Below are 25,649 nucleotides of genomic sequence, written 5' to 3'. Positions count from 1 at the left end.
GCAATTTGATGTCCCAATAATATTATTTAATTTTCAAATCTTTCCCCATCTTTTATATTACATTTTCATACTATAAAACGCACACGCATCAGTCTAAGATATGGTCAGAAGAGATACCTACATTTGTTCATTAAAATTTTTTCCGTTCTCACGTATGACAGGTTTTCTGGTTCCACTGTATGTAGAAAATAATAAATAAATGCAGATAAGACAAGATATCTTCATTAGTAGATTATTAAAATATAAACTTGTAATATAATTAATTGCTTTTGTCATAAAATTTCCTATATACTTTTTGAAAAAAAAAACGCCACGTCAAGGCCGGGAACAGGGCTACGGTATAATTTATTGTCGAATGGTAAAATATCGCTTAAAGATGATCCTTGCAAACGCGGAATTAGGAAAATTATTATATTTTTAATGGCAGCAAAAAGCCTTCTGTGATTTATGCTGTTAATTAAGCAATTTAATTTGCGATAACATTTTAATTAATTATAGGTTTGTTTGTTACGGACTTGAAGCGAAATATATCTGCGTATATATTTTACCTGCCAATAAAATAAAATTAATTGTTTAATCTTTTGCCTTGGCGATAAAACCGTTGAAAGCGGATATATGTCTGTTGACGTTATTTAATAGTTGGAAGCACTCTCGATTCGGTCATAATTTGCAATCCGATGCAGTTCTGCCGCAGGGCACTGTCCTTAGGCAGTAACCCCGAAAATCCCAATTAATGATATATTATTAAAATTTGAATATGTTGATAACTAGATATTATCAAATAATATAAAACTATATATGGTTCATATTAAAATTACGACGCTTTAAATGTCAAATAAAAAATATATTTCACTCCTTATGAATTTATTAATTATATTTAATTGATTCATTAATATATTCTGTTATACGTAGAAATGATTGGCGACTACGACGACGACACCCACTTCTGCCTGAAATGTCACACCACAATCTTAGGCTTAGACAACTACGTCAGTCACAGAAAAGCTGGTTGTTCCAAAAACCTAGGCGATGCCCCTAAGTCTCCACTACCAAGTCAACTGCTGCCTCCTGATGAGTCATTTGGACTGAAAGCAGATGACTTCTTCTTTTCCTTAGAATTGCGCAGCAGTTCGAAAAAGACCTCAGCCCAGTCTACTTCTGGAAAGAACTTCAGTGGTATTTTGACTCGAAGTAAGACTACAGCTGTTCTTCAAGCCACCTCGGGAATAAATAAGGATACAAGTGATATCCAGCAGTCGAAGTCTGGGAAGAATGTTTGGATCGGTGGTCACCAACTCAAAGAACTTGGATACGGCGACAATCAGTCAAAGTTAATCAAAGCTGTGGATAATTTAGAGAGAAGAAAAGAGGAACCAGCTAGACTAGAAGTGTATGAAGAAAGTGATGAGGATACGGATGAATACGACTATGACGTTGAAGATTCTAGCGACGAAGACCAAGACGTTCCACCGAGACATTATACAGGTCAGAATATTTTATTACAAGTTGCTTATTTAATTTAGAAATATTTATATCACCTAGGTGGTAAATGGAAGCCTTCATCACCAATTCAGTGGTCTAGGAACTCAGACTCTAGGGACTGGAACGTACCCCCTCCCACTTACACCGGTGGAAAATGGAAACCATCCGCCAAAAGGGGTTCTTCCCCTCCAGCTACTCATACAAAAGGCAAATGGAAGCCTTCTTTCAAGGAATATGATGATGTACCACCTCCTACCTTCACTGGCAGCAAATGGGTATCATCAAAGAAGCAAGACGACCAAGACGTTCCGCCTCCCACACATACTAAAGGAAAGTGGAAACCTAGACCCGACAACGACGACGATTTCCCTCCTCCTAATCACACCAAAGGTAAATGGAAACCCAAATGTCAATTGGACGACGAAAACCCTCCTCCAACTCATACTAAAGGTTTAAAATGATTTATCATCATTTATATTGAGGGTTAATTATATGTATCTTTCAGGAAAATGGAAACCTAAAGGTGACCTAGATGACGAATTTCCACCACCAAGTCACACAAAAGGAAAGTGGAAGCCTAAGAACGATAACGAAGAAGACTTTCCACCCCCTAGTCATACCAAAGGCAAATGGAAACCGAAAAATGACAATGAAGACGACGTCCCATCTCCAAGTTATACAAAAGGAAAGTGGAAGCCTAAGAATGATAATGAAGAAGATTTTCCACCTCCTAGTCATACTAAGGGTAAATGGAAACCAAAAAATGACCCTGAAGATGACGTTCCATCTCCAAGTTATACGAAAGGTAAATGGAAACCAAAAGCTGATAATGAAGACGAATTTCCTCCTTCAACTCACACCAAAGGCAAATGGAAACCTAAACATGACAATGAAATAGATTTAGCTCAACCTAGTACTTCAAAACAAATCGAAGCTACCGAACCTGTGTTTGACAAAGACAGTACGAAAGAGACTGATAATAATACAGATATAAAAAGTAAACAAAAATGCGAGGCGCAAAGTAAATTAAACGAAAATTACACTAAAAGTAAATGGATTCCTCCGATTCAAAATAGAAGCATACTAAAACTTTCTGGTGAATCTTCACTGAAGAAATCCGGACGAACAATGCAGTATTGGTGTAGCCCTTGTAATAGAAAACTAGCTTCGAAAATTGTCTACGAAAGACATCTGAAATCCGAGCTTCACTTTAAAAGAACTTTACACGACAGAGAATTTGACGACAATGATGATTTAAATATACTAAAGGAAGTCAGACGAGCTAAAATAAAGCCACCTGAATCTATCTTCAGTAATCAAGAGAAGAGCGTGACAAGTATGACCAAAAAGAGGAATCGTAAGAAGATATTTATAAGATGCGATGTTTGTCATTCAAAAGTCAGTAAGTACCTTATCGGGAAGCATTTAATATCTCACTACCACTGCAGAAAGGGAGATATAACTACACCGGTGGCTAGGTCAATGGTACTTGAAAACATCTTCAGTATAGTTCTAGAGTGTCCCTTCCAATGCAGTATTTGTAAATTTTATTGCAACACCCATGATGATTTCTTGCGGCATTGGCTGTCGAGAGACCATGTAGACAAAAAGGCACCAGGTTATTACTTCTGTAGCCTCTGCAAGTTTAGATCGGAAGATACACAATTGATGTACACGCACATAGCGTCATCAGAACATAATGAAGTGATTTCAGTCATCAACCGTTCAGTACCAATCGTCATAAAGAAAATCAATCCCGTCTATTGCCCAACCTGCAATAAGGAATTTATGCTCAATGTGCAGCTTTTAAATCATTGCAAAAGATTCAATCATGACGATTCTGTCGCTAAGACATTCAAAAATGAATTTATCTGTGAACCATGTGGAGAAGGCTTCCTATCGAATATTGCCTTGCAACGTCATCGTCAAAACGTTCACAAAGATAAATACTTTGTTTGCAGCCCTTGCAACTTAAAATTTGACAACGCTAAAGATGCCAAACTACACAGGAAATCTTTACAACACAAATACTCCGTTTTAGGCAAATATGAACAGGATAAAAAAAGCATGAAGAGAAAATGTGAATACTGCCAGGAGACTTTCGCCAATTTCCTCTTGCTCAAGGAACATTTGAAGGAAAAACACCCAGAACACAAAATTAGGTACGCTTTCTGATTTTGAAAGGTATTGTCGACAATGCTAATGATTATATTATTTTAGATGTCCACACTGTGGTACTAACTTCACAATAACTCAAGAACTGACCAGCCACCTTCGGTCAAAATCATGCAAATTCGAAGAGAACCCAGAAAACAGTTTTCGTTGCGAAAAATGTCCCTTTTCATCCAACTCAACGTCAGAATTGGTCTTCCATTTAGCTCTACACGACGAACCACTCTTGACGTATCCTTCAGATAAAGGCGAAGGAAATTCCAAATCAAAGCCCACTTACAGATATAAGTGTCCGATGTGCAGTAAGATTTTCCCAAAGTCTTCCCTTCATGCCCACATTAGAATGCACACCCAGGAGAGGCCCTTCGTCTGTAAAATTTGCAACGCCAAATTCGCCAGGAAAAACAATTTGCAGTTTCACGTGAAGAATCATGCCAAGAAAGACGCGACTAAAGTGGTGAAGGAGGCTTCCGGTGAACGACCGTTCCTGTGCTCGACGTGTGGAGCAAACTTTAAGAAAAAGTGAGTATTTATACTTTATCGTTTTACTAGTCAGTTTTACGGGTACATTCTTCTACGGGCGAATCGCTGAACGTAGGCCTCTTAAACCATGCAGATAGTAATTAAATCAACACTTCAAATCCAGCGGAACCGCCGCACAGGGCCACCTGCGTCGGGCGCGTCCTGCAAGGACCTAAGCAGACATTTGCCTAACGAATTATCCCATAATTCCCCGGTTGTGTTTAAGTTGTAGTCGGCCGGACTCGCCGGTGATATATAGAGGACGGCGGCGCACTCCTAATGTGTGCTTAAGTTATTTACCGGCGGCGGCGGCGAAAGGGCCGCTGCAGGGTGTTAACGCAAGTGTGGGGGGCCGGAGATTTACAGCGCGAACTTTCCGCGTTCCAGGAATATTGTTTGTCCATTACGAGGGCAGGCGACGTAGACGCAAGGACAATTTTACCCGGTGCGCTGTATCTACAGGTCTTTCTTGTTCAGGTTTAGGACAATGGACTCGTTTCTCTTTTTTTTTTTGTAAGGAACTTGAGGCAGAAAACGCTCGTCAGCTAAGTGAGCACACAATTCAAACATATTGATAAGCATCTTCTGATTACGATACAAATAAATAACCATTTTTTTTTCAAAAGGCCTGTAGGTGCATTTTCATCGCATATTATAGTCCAATCAATAGGTAAAAGAGCTTACCAAAAATACCACCTGGAATAAAAAAAGTATGTTGATATAAGAAAAAAAAAATCTAAGAAAGATAGTGTGATTTTTCTTGTGGCGCTTAAACGGCGAAGTTAACCTAAAAAATTCATAAAAGTCAAAAAAACGGTTTTTCGCTAATGAAAATAAAACTTGAACTCCAATCGAAAAAAGTTAAAGAAGAAAATTGTAGCTATTAAAAAACCTATCGATTCGTATTTTTAAATACATCCATCGCTATATTACTTTTCGAGATATATCGAAGAAACCGTCAAAAATCGACTTTTTTAATGTAGCCCTTATCAAACAAAAAAAGGGCCTTTTTTAAAATTAAAAAATATAAAAAAATTTTCGAGTTATGTCGATGTTTCGAAAAAAAGGTCATCTCGAAAATCGGCTCTTCTTGCTCGACGAATAGTCGTAGAGAAACGAATCAGGACTCATTTTTTCCCTTAAGAGTTGTACTTTCATAGTAACAAAGAGTTACACGATTTTATTCATGTCAAGTGTCCAAAAATGACTTTGAAGACAGTAAAAATTGTTTGGTCGCGTGTTTCTTGAATATCTCTTTCGATTTTCATTTGACAATAATGTCTATTACAGAAATCGATTGCTGGCATTTTTACGCAAATTAAAAAAAAACGTTGCTTTACGACCTTCTGTAGCCGAGATATTTTTATTTTTCAAAAAATTCAACAGGCCGCTATTTAAGTGCTACAACGTCCATTCTTACAGAGATTGAAGTTGAAGACTTATATTTTCAATAAAAAAATACTGTGGTTCATTTTAACCACTTCTGCATTTTTAATTGTACGTCAAACCGACGCATTCGAGCGCGGCGCGAGCTAACTGTAGGGGGCAGCGGAGTGGGGGTAACACTACTCGGCCGCTAGGAAAACTGAATTTGCACGTTCAAAAGCGCTCTTACTTTCAAAATCTTCATTTCGACTTCCGTACAAAAATCCTTTTGTAGTTAATCTGGGGTAGCTCGACGAGTTAAACAAAATTAATAATAATTAACTTTGAAAAATGTAATTGTCCTTTAGTCTAAAATTTAGTCACCTCTTGTTAACATTTCAATAATTGTTTATGAAATAAAGTAAGTACGACGTTTTATGGTAATTATATCTTTTTATTATAAAAGTATTACAAAATATTTATTTAATTATCGTACAGAAAATTACGTGGTATAAAAATATTAGTCCATTACAATTTTATTTATTATGTATATCACACTTTTGTTTCAATTCTTCTTCTCTTTTTGTACGTGGTCCAGAAGTCGAGATAATGAAAATTTTGAATGCGCGAATTCAGTTTTCGCAGCGGCCGAGTAGCGTTACCCCCACTCCGCCGCCCACTACAGTTAGCTCGCGCCGCGCTCGAATGCCTCGGTTTGACACACAATTAAAAATGCAGAAGTGGCTAAAATGAACCACAGTATTTTTTTATTAAAAATAAGTATTCAACTTCAATCTCTGTAAGAATGGACGCTGTAACACCTAAATAGCGGCCTGTTGAATTATTTGAAAAAAAATATCTCGGCTCCAGAAGGTTGCAGAGCAACATTTTTTTTTTAATTCGCGTAAAAATTCCAGCAATCGATTCTTGTAATAGACATTATCGAGAAATGTAAATCGAAGAAGATATTCAAAAAAAACGCGACCAAAAAATTTTTACTTTTTTCAGTCATTTTTGAAATAAATAAAATATTTATCACTCTTTTTTACCAAGAAAATACAACTCTTAAGGAAAAAATGAGCCCTGATTCGTTTCTCTACGACTATTCGTCGTGCAAGAAGAGCCGATTTTCGAGATGACCTTTTTTTCGAAAAATCCATATAACTCGAAAAATTTTTAATATTTTCTAATTTTAAAAAAGGTACTTTTTTGCTTGCCGAGGGATACATTGGCAGCAAGTAACAAGTTTCAAAACCTTCATTTGCAAGAGATACAGCAAAAACAAATAAAGTCGATTTTCTACGGTTTTTTGGGTATATCTCGAAAAGTAATATAACAATCGATATATTTAAAAATACGATTCAATAGATTTTTTTAATAGCTACAACTTTCTCATTTAACTTTTTTCGATTGTAGATCAAGTTTTTTTATTAGCGAAAAACCGTTTTTTTACTTTTATGAATTTTTTAGGTTATCTTCGCCGTTTATGTGCCACAGGAAAAATACACTATCTTTTTTTCCTATATCACCATATTTTTTGTTTCCAGGTGGTATTTTTTGTAAATTTAACATTAGGCCAACAGATTGATTGGACTATTAGCGCCATTTTAATAATCTCACTCTGCGATAGTGCAACGGAACTCTCTTTGCATTTTTCGAAATTACTTTGCAACTTCTTTCGTCTAGAATTGCGGGCATCACGGACTTTCTTGGAAACAGAATTGGTGAGTGGGTTGAAAATAGCATTCAATAAATAAATACATATTATTTTGCAGCATTTTTGCCACATTGTTTTCAAAACGTACTGTTTTTAATTTTCTCCATTTTTCTTTTTCATGTTGAAACCCCAATCCATTAGTATCCTTGTCACATCCTCAATACATTGCTGTGTGTCCAAATCAACATTTCTTTCTTTACAAAATATTTTAAATTGGTTCCAAATTGATGATGTTTTCGTATTTTTAGGGATACAATTTTCGAATTCATTTTCCCTTTCTTCTCCACCCGTATTGCAAAATCTAGACATGCCGATAAATTTTTGATTTTGACTTATAAATAACAATTATGACATTTTAACAGTTTTTAACTGACGCTACATTTAATAAATAAAATAACAGCATTGTTATGGTAACCTAATTTATTCGCTTTTTTATCCAGTTGCATTTCTCTTCCTATTTAGCGATTTTTGCGTTCGTGAATGGGATTTTTTATCTAGTCATTCATGGTTTGGTCGTGGCTGATATATTAATTGATTAGTCAATAGTCATATATACTAAGACTAACTAATTATTCATAATTTATACTAAAGATTGATTCATTCATTAATCTAGCGACTAACTGAATAGGCAAATTTCCATGAGAAAAAATATAGTCATATGTAAAATGTCCGCGGAATGAGAATATGAAATCACAAAAACAATTTAACATCAATTTGAAATATAAAGACGAAAAAACAATGTTATAAGTTTGAAGAAATTGTTTTAATAATGAACAAGATAAACATTTTCATGATTAAGTTCAGTTAAGTTAAATTTCATAAATTTGGAAGTACGTTCTAAAATATGTATAACTAAGTATTATCTAAATAATAGAACCAACGCCACCATGAAAAATTTATGATAAAAATTCTGTCGCCGATAAAATGCCAATATAAAAAAATTAGGTGGTAATTCAACTCATAAAAATATGATATGGCACATTTTCGAGACTTAAAGTTATAATATTTTTTGTAATGAATATTTTGTCAAAAGTTTTTTCGATTAAGCGATATTTTTTAAATTTGGTACTCTTATTATTCGTATCAAATTATGTATATACTTTCGGAATTCATCAAAAGCTAAGGCTCTAAATGTCCTTATTGACTAGAAAATGTATCATAATTTGTATGGCATATACAATTCTACAAAATATTTAAGAAATTAATATTGAGGCTCGCCAACGAATCTTTGAAGAAAGTTCCCTGGTACAAAGTAGATTCTAAAAAAACCGTTGTTTTGCGAAAATATTTTGATACCATGTTTTATGTACAAATTCCAGTTAATTATAATTAGCATTTTCACAAATTAATCAACGTAATTAATAAAGATTTAGCAGATTTTGATGTTTAGAATTATTGAATTAAACATATTTTTTAAATGTTTGTCCTGCTTTGTTTATACTGGAAATACTTGGGCATATATTTCACTGTCACAGTAATACCCAATTAAATAAAAAATTTCGCAAATAAATAATTACAGATAATAAATTTGAACTGTTTGAGTGCTCCAAAACATCAAATTAGTCCTTTCTCGCAAAGGTTAATTAAGAAGGCTCTTCTGAGAGATTTTTTTAAATGATCCTTAATATTAACATGTTTAATTAAAAAAAGTAATTGTCATTTATTGAGCTGTTTATGACTTCAGAATTATTTAATTAATATCTTTCGTATGTGCGATTTTTTAACAGTACAATAAAAAAATCATACCAAAAAATATTAGGTCAAAATATTAATTTAAACAAATAACATTGAGGTTATATAACTTAGTTTTCGAAAAAGTGTCGTAGAAACTTGTACCATTAATTTTATGAGTTCTCGGATATCCTGTGTAATTAATAGTTCTGTGATACAAAATATTCAGGTCATTTTCTGCAAAAAAAATACAGGGAATTTTCTTTAAAAAAATGTTTTCAACTGACCCTGTATGAGTTCATGGTTTCAACTGAATTTGTATAATATTTGGCACTGACTCAAAATCTTAGGATTTTGTAAACATTGCGAGTACTAGGACTCTATAGTCTTTTGTGTTGCTAGGCACTAAAAGTTCTAATTTTGAGATCCCTATTGAGTACCTGCAAAGAGCTTGAACACTGCTCCTCGTAGCCGGGCCAGTGGATTGCAGCTAATAAGCTATGTGCCCTTAGGGGTCTTCGTCGTGGATAAGAACTGACGTAGACGAGAAGCTTGAAGAGCTATTCTATTATATTATTCTGTTTAAAATATTACTTATAGTAAGAGTTCAATGGCGAGTGCACATTTTGGCAAGAATTCAATCCCTGGTTATATATCTGCTATATACCGGTGCTATCTAGCGGCTCCCTGGATCCTAGCTGGATTTCGCGTCTTCAGTTTTTGACATCTGAAATTTTTAATATTTTTTTAAGTTGTCCATTTAAACGATGCATTTTATTATTTTGGCTAGGTCTGAATTTCGTCGTATTCGTAAATTTTTGGAATTTCCGAAATTCGGACCTAGTTTTTTGTCGCTACACTCGAATCAAGCTATCGGGGTTTTTGGGCAGGATGGTGGGAAAATTGGAAACATGGGTGAAAACGTTCAATTCCCGCGGGCCCTGTAGTTCAAAAAGAGGCTGTTGACGGCATCTGCCTTCGGCAACATGGTGGAGAAGGTGTTTAGTGGCTGCTTGGAGTGGTTTGGAACGCGACGATGGGATTTTGGAAAGATAGGTGAAAATTCCGATCCCGCCGCGCTGGAGCTATTGGTCCCTTAGGGCGTCATTCTTGACCCTAGCTGCGGTGGTCATTTAGGACCGAAATTGAAAGAGGGATGAATTTTGAAAACCCTCGGAAGTGAAAATATGACAATCTATTCGAGGTACAGACGCTGCAACAACATTAAAGCAAGATTTCTACTTCTACAGTTAACTTTAATGGGATCTTAGAAATTAAATTTGTAGAAAATTCAATTTGTATTATTACTATTAATATTAATAATAACTGGATTTTAAGTTCTATTTGTTCTATTTTTCTTATATCTACCTGTAATTATAACAATAAAAAAGAAAAGTAAAAAACAATTAACCGTAAATCTGATATACTTACATATATTAAACTGAAAGAATTATTATTTAAAAATTTGCTAGATACAAAGTAAATATGCTGAAAATTTCGTACAACAAATTCTGTTCTTGAATCCAGCCATCCATAGATTCCACCTTGTTTTTAGGCCCATTAGATCAGAGAGAAATGTCGTGCGATATTTTATTAATAACCGTTTCTAGCTGTTATTAACGAAAAACGATTATATTACGTATAAATCCAAACCTTCAACATTATGAGATGCAAATTACGTCATTAATATTAATCCTCGACTAATTTTCCCTTGTATTAATTAAGTCTGACAAATTTCTGATACGTATATATCGCCATTTATCTATTACAATGTCATCTCGTAATACGTTCACAATCGTTTATTTTCGATTTTTAGACAAATATTATTTCCTGTTTAATTTGTATGTAAAATTTCTGCGAATTTATGGACTTATTAACATTTTCGGAAAGGTTAGGTTACACATGACAAATGGGGGATTAGATATACCGAGAAATTAAAAAAATATTTAAGAACATCTATTTTCAGCAGAGGATTTCATATATGGAGGATATTATTGACGTTTATCATAAATGCTTCAGAAGGTCCTATTTTTACTAGTAATAATATTGCAAGTATCTAATTACAATTACAATATTACAATTTGTGCAGTAAACGTACTAAAAATTATTTTCACTATTGTTAAATCTATTAAGCAAACCAGGTCACTTACCAAATATTTATAAACAAATGCCGTATCGTGTGGATGGTGTATATTGATGCATTGGGAAGCATGTCTTCAGTCGCTAAATAAATGGTATACCGAAAAAATATATACCACATCAATATATACGGATCATTTTCACATGTTCATAATTTCTTCTTCATAATTTGTCTACATTGATTAAAAAAATTAACACAAACGGTACACGCGCGGACAATTGATAATTATACCTGTACATGTCGTGCATGGAACGTTTCGGAATATTTGAAGAGATATTTGTCATGTACTGACGGTTGGCCGTCATTACAAGAAAACGCAAAGAGCAAATAGGAAAGCGAAGGATCTTTATGACATGTTATAAGTATGTGATCCAAAATTCCATTACCGCCTTAAGGGCTGTGACATTATCCAAATTATTGTTCACAATTTCATAAATATATTTTACATCATATCAAAGTCCTCTATACAACAATTTTTATGAAAAAAAGGTTTTATTTTTCAAAAGACTAAGACGATATGTATAAAGAAATTAAACATTAGCACGATATAAATGTTGATATATTTCAATTATTTTTGTGCAAATTGATTACATACATTTATTAAAACAAAGAATACTTAATGAAAAAGGAGATATTCTAATTTTCTGGAAAAATTTTGGAAAATTCGAACTTAGCAGTATGGCTTTGTAGAAACAACTAATTTATTTCGATAATGAACATAAACATGGAAAATATATTGTCTTCCAGTGATAAAGTAAGTAACAGGCTTAATCAAGCCTGTGTTTTTTATACATATTATATCTTTTGAACGGGAAGAGATATTTAAAAATATTTCTAATAAAAGTTGTTGAGAAAAATGATAAGTTGGAGAAACGTTGATAAAAATTATGTGAGAAATTGGAAAAAATAAATTGGATGATGTCACAGTTCTTAGGGTGGTAAACTTACCAATAAAGAATCAAATACTTCTTCATGCCGTAAAGTTCACCGCTTACGATCCCTTATTAGCTTTTCCGTTTTCCTTTAATGGTGATCAACCAACATTTTCTTCCTGTGATTAGGTTATATTCAAGTCCCACAGCACCACGTCCTTATCAGACATACAGTGCATCGCACTGTTCAAAACTATTCTGCAAGTAGCTCTGTCCTTTCAACAAAGTTCAAAAACTTCATTGACGACACTTCTCTCGCCTCCTTGGATTTCAGAAAGGGAGCATCATTTTACCACTTGCAAATCCTAGGCACTCGACCAGTATATGAAGAGAATTTTCATCCGCCAAGTCGCACCCTCGAACTGGACTATCTACAACATAGATGTTTGTTACAGTAACAGTGTCCCGTTGTAAGTTCCGCCACTTTCCTAAGGTGAATTTTTTTCAATAGTTCTTTTCTGCAAACGACTCTCCTTAAGTTCCTTCGTGGTTTTACCCCACCTCTAAGCCCAGTTTTCCCTTTGTTCTGACTCCGTTTGCTTAGACCTCCCTGACCACACTGGGAGATGTGCTACAGAAGGGCTCCGGACCAATGATGTCCGTTTCGAATCCCTTCCTAGCAATTTCATCCGCTTTCTCATCTCCGTCAATGCCTTTGTGCCCTGGCGCCCAACACAATTGAACTCTTAGTGGTAGTCAATTCAGTCAGCAAGTTTTGAACTTACCTTGCATATGTCCTAAACCTTAATTGCCGCCTGACTATCAGAGAATATATAAGTTTATGTTTACAACCTCTAGGTACATTCTCTGCTAAACGGAAACCTCAGATCTAGCTTACACTATTTCTGGTTCTGAGTCCATATATTCCTGTACCCGTCCCCCTTGTTATTTTGGAGCCATACCACCTTTCCAGGTTGTCAAACTTTTCCTTCCATTTCCTCTAATCCTCTTTTCGAGTTTCGAATGGCTTACAGAAGTGAAACCTTAGATACATTTTGTCGGATACCATCCCCAGAGTTGGATCTGATATAGATTGTTCTATAATCCTTGAATAGGGAGTACCTCTGCTGTCATTATTGTTCCTCAGTCGATATGCTGCTAACCACGCTTCTATTTCCACCACTATATAAAGCAGTGACAGATTTAGCATGACTTCTAGCGCCGCTGTCGGGATCGATGACATCGCCCCCTGACTTGTGTTAAGATGGTTGTCGGCTTAGGACCAAAATACCAGTACGGGTTACAAACCAAAATCAAAACTATTATGATTTATACTTCTTATAACTTATGTTGAATCCAGAAAACTTTTGAACACCACCACTAGATGGTAATTGTTACTGATTTCGATCGTTGACTTTTGTTAATATCAGCAAGCTGTTTATGATTGTCACCGTCCTTATTATATACTTGTGTACAACATTTTACTTTTACTTCGCTACTTTTTACTTTTATTGGCTAATTGTTCCATCTGAACAATAATTACCAAACAAATGAACGCATATAAAGTAATTTAGAAATAATACAATATTAGAAGAAGGCTTCCAGTCCGCCGCGTGCACGTCTGAAATTTAATAAGGCGCCCTAATTAGTATATGAAAAGAATTAATTAATTAAATTATCCAATGCCGGTCCAATTATATTAAACACAAACGAAACAAATTTCGCAACGAATTGATGCCGTCATAAAAACATCCCTAATTGGTAAATTGGCCCGCGAACTTGGCGCTCACGGTAATTATGTTCATAAATAGCGAGTGGGAGCCTGCATTTATTTGCATCTGCAACCAGCTCGGTAGCGCGACAATTGTATAAACGGCGGTATTAAATACACATTTTTTTAATTAGAGAGTAACACCGTAGCAGCATCAATTTCTTGGGCTGTCGCCGCTGTATCTTCTGAATTCTGGAACATTCGATTACAACCAAAGAAAAGTAAACGGTTGGAGAAATTTTAAAATTTAGACTGGGTGTTTTAAAAGCTCTATGACAAACTTTAACAGATGGTAGTTGGGTTAGTTTCAAAACATTTTTTCTTATATGAACTTAGGTCCAATTCGTTTTTGTTTGGAAGTTGATAAATAAAAGTGATGGTTGCTATAACAATAACCGTCCCCCACTCAATTGTTATGATAGGTAGTAATGGCAGAAAAATGTCTTTTTTCACATCGCTAGGGCCAGATAAGTAATATTCCGTTGATTTTGGGCCAAACGGATCCAATTCTAATCACGTCCAACTATTGTGACAGGCAGGAATGCCAGAAATCTCAAAGTGAAGCTCAGATAAACACAAACTAGGGCTCGGACAGGCAAGCTCAAATAATGGGCTGGTAGAGCGTAATTAAACCATGGCAAGAAAAACTCAAACTGAACCTCTGACAGTCAAACTAAATCTGAACCTCGGACAGGGAAACTCTAACTGAAGCTCAGACATGATATATGTCAAAACCAGGCTGAAGCACCGACAGCAAACTCAAATTGAAGTTCAATCAGGTAAATCTAAGCTGACCTGACTATAGAGGAAAGAAAGCGTCTGTATGATAGAGAGGACGGGAACTCAGCCCATGCGCACAAGGAGGAATTTGTTAGAACGCTGGAAACATGGCAGGAAAGGCGGATTGAGGAGATAAGAATGGCACAGTGGTCAAAAAACTTATCCCAAATATTAGAGTGTGGCTCGAGTGCGATCACAGAAGAGTGGATTATTATTTAACCCAGTTCTTTTCGGGCCATGGATCATTCAAACAATATAATTGTAGAATTGGGAAAGCTGAAGGAGAAGAATAGATTAGCGGACAACGGGATACCCCAGGTAACTTGGTGTTTGAATGTACAAGGTGGGATACAGACAGGGAAGAATCGCATGGTCAGTTCGGAGTGGTCCATACTGCGGATAACATCATCTGCGAAATGCTGAAAGGGATCCGGAGCTGGAAGGCTGTAAGAAATTATATTGCCACAGTGTTAGAAACAAATGAAATGGAAGAGAAAAGGAAGAGAAGGCAGGAAAACTAACGGGGAACTCTAAGTGCTGATGAATATCCAAGGACGGTGCCAATACCTAGGTTGAAGAGATGAGAGGAGAAAAAAATGCAAATCTGAGCTAAAGCTTGGACAGGGCAACTCAAACTGAAGCTCAGACATGGAAGATCAAACTCTAACAGAAGCTCTAGCTGGTAAAACAAAACAGAAACTTCGTCAGGCAAACGCAAACTGAAACTTGGACAAGGAAATTAAATTTGTACAGTTTGGTTCACCACCTTTTGCTATTTTCTCAACGTTGTTTCTTTCGTTGGAGTAAATTTATTGTAAATGTTAAAAACCTTTTGTTGATTGTCAGTTTAGTCCTATCCTTCACGGCTATTCTTGAAATCTGGAAGTACGTTTTCTCCTGAGAAAGGGGCGGAGTTCTGCTCAATTGAAAATTATGCTATTCTTGAGAATCACGGAGAATTCACTTCCTACAATAGTAAGATAACTTGTTTCTCATGGTATTTTATAGAAGTGTAAGTTCTCCTGAGAAAATTGCACTTCTAGCCCCCCTTTTAGATAATATGAACCTTAAGAAGTCATAATAAGTCGGGTACGCCATTATGTCCAATTTTTTTAAGAAGGCCCTGGTACGGCCTTAAGTGTTAATCCCACAGCTTTTGAGAATGTTTTTTGGTAAAAGTTGGAGTAAATTTTCCAGATTGAAGGTCTGTTTGATTCTGGATGAATTCAATTAAAATATCTTTTTGTATTTGACGAACTTGGTCACTCCTCATGTTTACTTTTTCTATTTTAATTTCTTTTAGGTTAGGTTATAATCCATAGACAATAACATAACATCCACAGATCAACAACAAAAATAACAGCCAAAGAAAGTAATCAATCAGCTGATAATTCTTGATTTTTGTTGATTAGAATCTGAAAGCAGCACCGATAACGCTGCAAAATTTGTGGGGACAAGTTCCTACCATGTTCCTATTCAGCTACGTTCAAGAATAGCTGTTTTGCAACCAAATTAAAAAAGGGTGAACTTCCGGGGGCGTGATTCTATATGACCTCATGAGAAGAGCTCAGTTTTCTCGACCTCAAGAATAGCCGTCCTTTGCGTTACCCAGGAACAACGACGTGCACTTGGTTGATTACAGCTCCTTTTGGGGTGCCTTTTTAACGTGACTCTCCTTGCCTCTCACAAAGCGGATTTTTACTCACCATGTTCCTCTTCTGAAGTTTCTTCATTTTCTCCTTCATCTTCTTCAGAATACACACTTTCAGTATAATGCCGGTAGTAAAGTGTCATTTTTATGACATCACTGCTTGTCATAATAGTTGGACATGGGTAGGGTAAGATGGGTTGGATCCGTTCCACAAAACAAGTGAATATTGCTTGTCTGATTCTAGGAATGTGTAAATAGTAATTTTTCTGCCATAATACATAGTAGATGTGGGATTGGGGCTATGTAGTAGGCCAGTGGATGGTGGGGGGTGGGTCTGTTTGGACTAAAATCGATTGAATTTTGTTTGTCTGGCCCCAAGCCATAAAAATCGGTTTTAAGACTCCTTTATACTTACCTTGATATATACTGAAATATGTAGTACAGTTTTGGAAAATATGACTCACGACACTTTTTTCTCATTTTTTCATGAGATATAGCCAGCGCTTTCAGGAACTGAACAAGTGACCACTGCGAAGAGTTTACTTACGCAGTGTAGTAACAGTAAGGTAACACAAAATCAGTAAAACCTTAGCGGTTTTACTATTATCTATTAAAAGTACAAACATCACTGAAAAATAAGATGCACTACAGATGAGACACTACAAACACTAATTACTTGCTACCACTAACGCTATCAATGCTATTTTCTAAAAGTGGTTCTATTGCAACTCTTGGCCCCACATACGTTGTTATTTTTTTAAACGTTCATAATTAATAATAATAATAATTAATCCCTTCCTGCAGAGGTACTTTTACATCTCCTAACCTAACGTAAGGTGTATCTGTACTATTTTCTGTGGTAAGGAGGTAGGCTTTGGGTTATGTTCACGGAATCTTGAAACGCTGAAAACAGGAATTTAATTCGCAAGGTCTGGCGTCACTTTAATAGTCCAAGAGTTCGAAAGATATTGTTTTTCCTCACCCAATTTTCTATTATCAGGAGAGCTCCTCGCAAAAGTCAGTAATAGGCCGACTTAATAACGTTCCTCGGATTGGTTTGATTGCGGATACACGTCGCGCAACTTTACAAAAACACCGATAAATTACAATATCAGGTAAGCGATCGAAGAAAAATCTCAATTAAACTCTGTCGATTAATTATGAGCGAAGTTCCGGCCGAGATCGCATCAGAGATGATTTACAGAATCCTGGCGAAGCCGCGCGGATAGTCACTCGCATAAACAGAATGATTAACCGGTTGTCAAACTAAAGAAATAAACGCAATTTATGGGGACGGGGAAAAACTTCACAAACTTATCAATATCTCGGCGTTAATAACTGCCTTTAATGACGGGAATGTATGGCCTGTGACGTGCACACGCGATGTGCGGACCGAGAATGAGAAATACCACCACTTACCTTCTGATACTTCACTCCGGGAACAAAGGAAGCGGCACTTCGTCCGTCGCCGGAATGCGCTGTTCGTCCACGAACGTATACAGTAATGTCACATTTCTGGAAAAAGAAACAAAATTTAATGTAAAAAAAAAAATATTATATTAAGTTGGAAATACACCCATTAACAGAACCAATATTACAACCCATTAACGATAGAAGACTGAAAAGGATGTGGCCCATAGATTTAAGAGAAAATTGGGGCGATGACCTTGAATTGCACAAAATTATCACATTGACACATATTGAAAATATCTGATTGCGAATAAAATAAAAAATCAAATGAAAAAATTGGATAGAATTTTAATAAACAGTTTATTAAAAACAATAGTACTCACGTATTCTATAAATGTTTCCTAGTCATAACTTAGAACCTCATTTTGAAGAACATTTTTTATATTTTCATAAAACAGTGGAATAGGTATGTATGTCCTTCAGGTTAGATTTGATATAAAATAGTTAATAAACAATGAAAAAATATTTTTAGAGAACTTGTCTATTGGACTGTATAAATTTCCTCTGCGGTTGTATATTTGTCACATAATAGTAATGTTTACGTAATGAGATTTGCATAACGTTAGCAAATTAGTTTAAATGTCTATGTTCGGTATTTCCCAAATAGACCAAGTTTCGTTCTCTTAGAACACTTTATTGATTGATTGCAACTTTTCGGGAAGTAGAGGGTTATTTGTCTTCATCAAGAAATGCAGCTGATTTTTAGGCTGTAATGACGGTACTTTTGAACTTCTGAGGGGTCGCAAGGGTTAATTAAATCTTTGGATACTCAAAATGTACAATGAGCCCCATGAATATGATGCGTCAATCTGTTTCAAAGATTGTGCTTGAAAGTATACTTACTGAATGCAGAATTTGGCTGTTTTTTAAGATTCAGGGATGGTCTGTAGGAATTTGAAAAAGATTTATCCATTTTTTAAGTGCCTGCGAAATGGAAGGAATACTGGGGGATACGTAGGAGTATTTTGGAAATTCAACTAGTTTATTTAATTGATAACGATATAAAACAACTCCCAAAATAAATAAAATTTCTACGTCAACGACTTTTTCTTGGACTTTTGAAAGTTAGGCTATATTTCAAATTGTATTTCAAACAATACATTTACATTTTTTGTAAGACGGGTAGTTTTAGAGATATTTTATGTTTATTCAGCTGTGTATTCGAAACAAAATAATAATTTTCTTAGTAATAACTACGCTGATCTAATTCCCAAAATACCTTATAAATTCAAAAAAGTTTTTAGTAACAACGCCTACCAGTCTGTCCTTTACTAAGAGATATATTCGTATACCAGTTCATTGAATTTTTGTCTTTAATTAATAACACAGGTACACAAAAAATATAGTCTGTATCCTTAAGTATTTTGACGCGTTGAAAACAAATCACTCTCTATATTTTTAAATCGCGAAAAACCGTCCTTAAATACAGAAAATATGGAAAATCTCGCTTTGGAAGGGATCAGCGTTAGGAATAATTGCAAAAGCCGACTGAAAATGATTGCAGGACCATATTTATATGTATTTTAATGCATCAAATCCAAATCCATAGCCAGAATTACTGCATCACTCTCCATTTCTTTTTAAATCGCGAAAAAAGCTCTTAAATTTGGAAAATATGTAAAATTCTATTTTACAAAACAACCAACTTCTTCTTTCATTCCCTCTAGTAGCTTAGTACTTTTGACAGTACAAATATATACATAGTTTAAAAGTTTCATTAATTTACGGTTGGTTTTTTTTAGTTTATGTTTAGTGTGTTTATGTGTTTAGGGTACAAACTGTTGGTTCCCTACTGATGAATTTCGTCCAAGATAGTAGAAACAGAAAGAATCACTTTGAACAGAAAATATGGCCAAAAAGAACAGATTTCCATCCAGGGTTGAAACACATCATCCGCGAACCCTTAGTTGTTCTTTCTAATATTCTGCTTCCATCTCTCCATATCAAACTTAGTCTCATGAAACAGCTCGTTAAAGCTTTGAAGAAAGAAGACGACTGTTTTGGATGTTTAAAAGAGAAGTTTCCGGAAATAAGTGGTTCTAAACTGAGAGAAGGTATGTTCGATGGTCCTCAAATCCGTAACATATTCGGAGACGAAAAATTTATCACAAAAACGAATGATACTGAACAAACAGTATAGCTAAGTTTCAAAAAAGTCGCATAGTATTTCTTGAGGAATTAGAAGAGTGAGGATTACCAGAATTTACTTGAGGAATTGTTGGAAAACTTCAAACAGTTGGGTTGCCTGATGAACTTGAAATTACATTTCCTTGACTCTCATCTTGACTACTTTCTGGAGACGCTCGAAGACTTCTAGACTCTCATCTTGACTACTTTCTGGAGAAGCTCAGAGACTACAGCGAAGAACAGGGTGAATGGTTTTACCAAAATATCAAGCAAATGAAGTGTCGGTATCAAAGAAAGTAGGATGTTAATATGATGGCAAATTTCTGTTGGATGTGTGGGAAAACGAGCCAGAAACACAGAAAAAGAAATTCGTTGAATAGATTGTTTGAAGATAAAAGAGTTCGTTTCAAAAGGAAAAAGGAGTTAAAACATAATTTCTTATCTGAAAACGATGTTCACATCTTCGAATACCCTCATCTCTCTACGGGCATCAAATGACTGAAGTTCTATCTCTGGGAAGAGATTCCCAAATTTTAGAATTATTTTGCATGGTATAAAAATACTGGAGGGTGATAGAGTGATTCCGACTTCAGATTCGGTTCCAACAATTCAAAATCCATATAGATATGATCCTGCAGTAACTTCCATTTTCTTTTTACAATTGTTCTAAATGCTAGACCACCTAGAGTAGGATTTTCCTTATTTAAGGGTGCTTTTACGGCGATTTAAAAAACTGGGGGTGATAGAGCAATTCTGAATTCGGATTCTGATTCAGCGCATCAAAGTTCATATACTGTTCCTACAGTCATTTTCAGTCGGTTTCTGCAATTATACCTAATGCGGATCCCTCCCAAAGCAAGATATTTTCTGTATAGTCCCGGAAATGAAACATTGAACCTCCGAAATCTGTGCAGTTAGATGGATCGTGATACAGTTTTTTGCATTCGGTTCGTTAGAGCGTCCAGAAAGTTTGTGACTCTATGTGATCAATGAGAGAAGAAAATTGCATCGGTGCATCAGAAAAATGCATTTTTAAAATTGCACTCGAAGAGTTAAAATATGCAAAAATTTATAACTCGGAAAATATTTGACGGAAATGAGTTCAATTTTGCTATTCGGAGGTTTTTGGGGTCGCTGAACACAAATATTATGACGGCAATGGTCTCCGAGGTACCTAGTAGGTACCCAGGGTGGTCGGTTTCCATGTCGCCTCCTGAAGTTTTGTGGAAATTTGTTATAAACTTAGCCGAAACTCGTTACCTCGAGGTACGAAGGCCGTTTTTAGTGCTTTATTTCCTCGACTAGTATTTAAGGGCAATTTAAATAAATGGATGGTGATTGAGCAATTCTGGTTCCGGATTAGGATTCAGTACGTCAAATTACATAAGATCTAGTCGAGTCTTTGAAACAGATAATTTTTCTTTTTTTTTGGGCCTATGTAATTATATCATAGCCCAACTTACATCATTTCAAACATTTTGAGACACATATATTTTTTAAACTTCAATATCTTGTAGCCTGTATCCCGAAATCCAGTGACTTTAGACCCTTGGTTCTCAACTTCTTCTCGACTCAAACTTCTCGAGTTTTACAGACTTCGAAGACACCCTACACAATTTCAAATGATTTGCATACTTATTTGTATACCTAAGATCATCTCTATTACTATTAAATTGTATAAGTTTGTTTGTATTACTATTAAAGTTTAGTGACGCTGTTGGTACTGGTGAGACCGTACCCGCGCACGGCCTACTCTATTTGCGACGATTATCGCGAGAGTTTAAAAGTAGCAACGGTTGTGTCCATGCATGTAAAGTAGGGAATAAAGATCGACAAGGAGAGATAGCCGGCTCGGGATGATATACAGGCCTGCTCTGGCCGGGTCCATACTTATACTAACGGCACGTTGATTAACCATTAAAGCGACGTTTAGATCCCTATCCCGCCATCCAGATATTCCACGGCACACTGGATGTGCGCCAGTTCCACTGTTCTTAGCCGTAAGGACCTGCAGCCTCGTCAAGCACATTCTCGACAGCAATATACAGCGAATAAAACACAACAACCTGCATCTAGTGTACAGTGTTAATTTCTCCTATTATTCCGAATGCAACAACAGATATACAGTCCTGGATACTTCTGGATTACAATGGAGAGATCACAGCATAATACAAGAAGAGGTGGTTGTTGGACAAAGGCATAAACATCTGCACAAAATGGCATAACAATACAATATTTAAACTTTCTTTGTTAAGATCGAAATTTTACATTATTTCTTATTTCTTTATTTTCTTTGTAATTACAGCAAGCTTTGTAATTGAGCACTGATCAACATATAGTGTGCTCCTATTGATATTTAAACATAAAAACATAAAACACACCACAGAAATGAGACAACTCCCAAATCCTAAGCCAAAGGCTGTGCGGAAGGGGGCTACACTTGAAAAAACGTGGACAAACACCCATTGTCTATCGACATTGCCAGTGCCGCCAGGGATCGAACCCGGACCAGAATAGGAAGTAAGGCCGAGAAATGCTTGCCACCGCATGCTCGACCGACTACGCTACCGTGGTTGGAAACAAATATGAATATTTATTTATGTTTCTTTATTTTCACATTTCTGTTCAAATTAGTAATTCATCGTCTATATTTTCAAGGTACATTGAATGTAAACAATGTTACATAATATTCAGCAATCCTATAAATCGACAGCAAACAAAAAGTTGAATAGTTTGGATTTTAGAAAAAAATCCAAAGAAGAATGGAGAAAGGTAAATGCCCTTTTTCATCTCATTCTACTATTTATATTTTATTCAGTTTGATACGACAGTAGTTTCTTTTTGTTTTCATCCTCAGAAACATCTATTTGTTATCGTTTTTTGCCAACACATTTAATATTATCCTCTCAGAAATTTGGTTGTATAAAATCGTTATTCATAAATTTTTCACAATACTTGACTGAAAATGTAAAACGAGAGCTAAGCATAAGAGAAAAATTCAAAAGAGATGTACTAAAGGTTATTCAGCTGCTAATATATTTATTGCCTTTATAGGCAACATAATGAATAATCATAACACCAAGTCTTTTACTGACATGCTCCCAATGCGGTCAGAGGGAAATACTTTCACTTTTCAATTCTTTATCTGCTCCCACTATAGTAAATAGACTATTAATACATTGTTTTTAAGGAAATACGTGGATTATATACCGTAGAAGTGGAAGTTGCTATGGACAACAGGAGGAAAGTGATGTAACTTACCTCCCTAGGAAAAAAAGCGATTTCGAGTTATAAATGCATATTTTATAAACAAATAAATAGAAATATTTGATGAACATTACATTTTATTAATTATTATGAATGAATATTTATATTAATTGTATCTGCAGTAATTACATTTACCTAGTAACATTTATAAAATGTGGATAACTATTCCCCTCGTGTTTACTAATTGTCACTTTTTTCTCAAAATGATTTGACCGTTCCATTTCAGTCACCGGAGGCTCAATATTATCTGACTGATCCATTAAAACAGCATGATGTGACGTACTACTAGAACCTGGAGTTGAAGTGTCATTGTAAACAATCCTGTTGGCTATTTCATTTTTGTTACTTAAACTGCCAGCAACATAACTTTCTGCAATTGTGGTTGATTTCCACCCACCATGTCTCTTGATTGCTAATACATCAACTCCTGTCTCAACCAGTAACGTTGCCGATGTTCTTCGGAATGAATGGCCTGTATATGTTTCAGGATGTTCTAGTTTCAAAAACTGTGTAATCTTATTGGGAATCATAGAAAGGGTATTCTTGCCGACTGGTTGGTTGTAACATCTACCTGCTTGATAGCGCATAAAAAAGCGTGAAATTTCAATTTTAATTTTCAATCTAATCTTGATATATTTCTTGAGAATTTCTAGGTGAGAAATAGAACCCAGACGAGAAGTAATTGTAAACGTACGTAATATACCATTTTTAGAATCTTGAATTTAACTACAATAATGTCATCGAAATTTTTGAAATTGACGTTGTCCAAAGTAACTTTGCATAACTCATCAGAACGGCATGCTCCTGCAATGCCTAAGTCTTGATTGACTTAATCATTGAGTATTCATTCCACAAATTCGGCGGTAACTTTAAAGTTCTTGACTTCTCCATGAAATATGTTATCAGTGACATTTCAGAAACACCAATTTTTGTTCTGGCACCATTCTTTGAAATTTCTATATGCTCGATCTTAGCGCATTTTCGACGAATTGATTAAGAAATGTTAAAAAATAAAACCTAATCTTTATTTCATGAACCATAAATAACTGTGGGAGCAGATAAAATGTCATACCCCAAGCAGCAGTTAAGTATAATTTACCAGTCTCAGGCTCTATTGCCAGACCTCGCTACGCTCGGGCGCAAAATCGTCCTCAACTGGTAAATAATACTTACCTCGTTTATGGTTTAAATAACTATTGATATTTCTATCCAGACAATCATACTGGAAACCATAAGACCAGGATATTATGCTCATTATTGTCAATTGTCAGCTGTATCAGTTTTTTGTTCACAATTCCTTGGCTCAACTAACAAAATGTTTTTAGTTCCAATGCAGCACAGATTGCCAATAAGTGCGCAAGTCGACTGTACTTCCCGATGCTGGTCCTTTTTTCAACACTCTAGAACAAGGGTCGGCAACTGGCGAACCGCGGTCCAGGTCCGGACCGCGAAAGGTAAAATACTGGACCGCCAAAAATTTTTTGAAAGTATAAATTACTCAAATAAATTATTTAAAAAATGTTTTTTTACGTTTGAGTGCCAGCCTTATCATTTTTTCTAGTATTTTACAATTGTGTGAGTGTTTTGAGTTCTTAATGATTAGTAAGAAATATGAATTTTTTTCTGGACCTCGTTAAAAATTTTTAAAAGTATCCGGACCCCACCTGAAATTACTTGCCGACCCCTGCAGTGACACATTTCACATATCAGTTCACTGGAGAAGCGTCCAAAAAAAGTGCTCCATTGAAAAATTAATTTTGACAATTTTATTTTTTTGGAGCATCATGTATCATTGTTCACGAGTTTGGTTGCGCTGTAACTCTTTTTGGCATACAGCGTATATTGGTACGGACGTATTTCAACTTTAATTCAGCGATAATGACGTGAGATTTTTCACAAAGGCAACAGTGATAAATTAATTAAAATCTCATTTCGCGCCGAATACACTTCTTTGCGAAATTAAACAGTGCGACATAACTCACATGCACGGGGTGCCGTAACGCGCGCATTATCCCTGAATTCATATTTAGACGGCGAGGGTACCAATAACAACAACGAAAGTTTGTCGGGTGTATCTCTCCAGCGCGCGCCTCTAACTAAGATATATCCTTAATGAGAAAGAAATATAATAACAGATATAAATAGCCTTTAGATACTGTTTCATTTACAATAAATTCGAGGCCCGGTTATTACTGCAGGTGAGCCCGCGATGCGCGAATAAATACGCCGAGTTAAAAAGCCGCCATCCGCGTCTGCTTATCTCCCTTCGAGCCGTATAAATTACCATGTGGGCGTCTCTCTCGCGTCACACCGGGGCAGTGGCGGCGGGCAAACTGCGCACAGTGTGATATTTTAACAATCTAGTGGTACCTAATTAAAATATCTTAAATTTTGTATTAACCTGTTCTTAAAGTATTTGTATGACAATACTCAATGTACGAAGAAGACAACATTAGTTCTTTGAAAAATAAATACCCGAACGAATTACCAAGAGTCTAATTGCAATATAGCAGGTACACACCAAGACAAAGAAGTTTGTGTTTCTGATTCAGGCAAAGTTGCGCGAGATTGATAAAGAACGCATTCTACCAAAAGGAATAAGATGTAGGTGCGGCGATTTGGAATAGCGGCTACTATTTCGT

General features: G+C 35.6%; 1 protein-coding gene across 1 annotated transcript in view; it reads left to right on the top strand.

The window, feature by feature from the left end:
* Window positions 1-25,649, top strand: part of LOC108905827 (zinc finger protein 26-like) — a 128,801-nt gene that overhangs the window by 44,618 nt on the left and 58,534 nt on the right. The window contains exons 2-5 of the mRNA XM_023456719.1: window positions 913-1,485; window positions 1,543-1,932; window positions 1,988-3,644; window positions 3,703-4,176. Coding sequence (XP_023312487.1) covers window positions 915-1,485; window positions 1,543-1,932; window positions 1,988-3,644; window positions 3,703-4,176 — 3,092 coding nt within the window. The 5' untranslated portion in view covers window positions 913-914. The remainder of the gene's footprint in view (window positions 1-912; window positions 1,486-1,542; window positions 1,933-1,987; window positions 3,645-3,702; window positions 4,177-25,649) is intronic.

Source organism: Anoplophora glabripennis, unplaced genomic scaffold (genome assembly GCF_000390285.2).
Source record: "Anoplophora glabripennis isolate ALB-LARVAE unplaced genomic scaffold, Agla_2.0 scaffold95, whole genome shotgun sequence".
In the NCBI taxonomy this organism is placed as follows: Eukaryota; Metazoa; Arthropoda; class Insecta; order Coleoptera; family Cerambycidae; genus Anoplophora; species Anoplophora glabripennis.
This window is presented reverse-complemented; position numbering and strand designations above follow the sequence as displayed.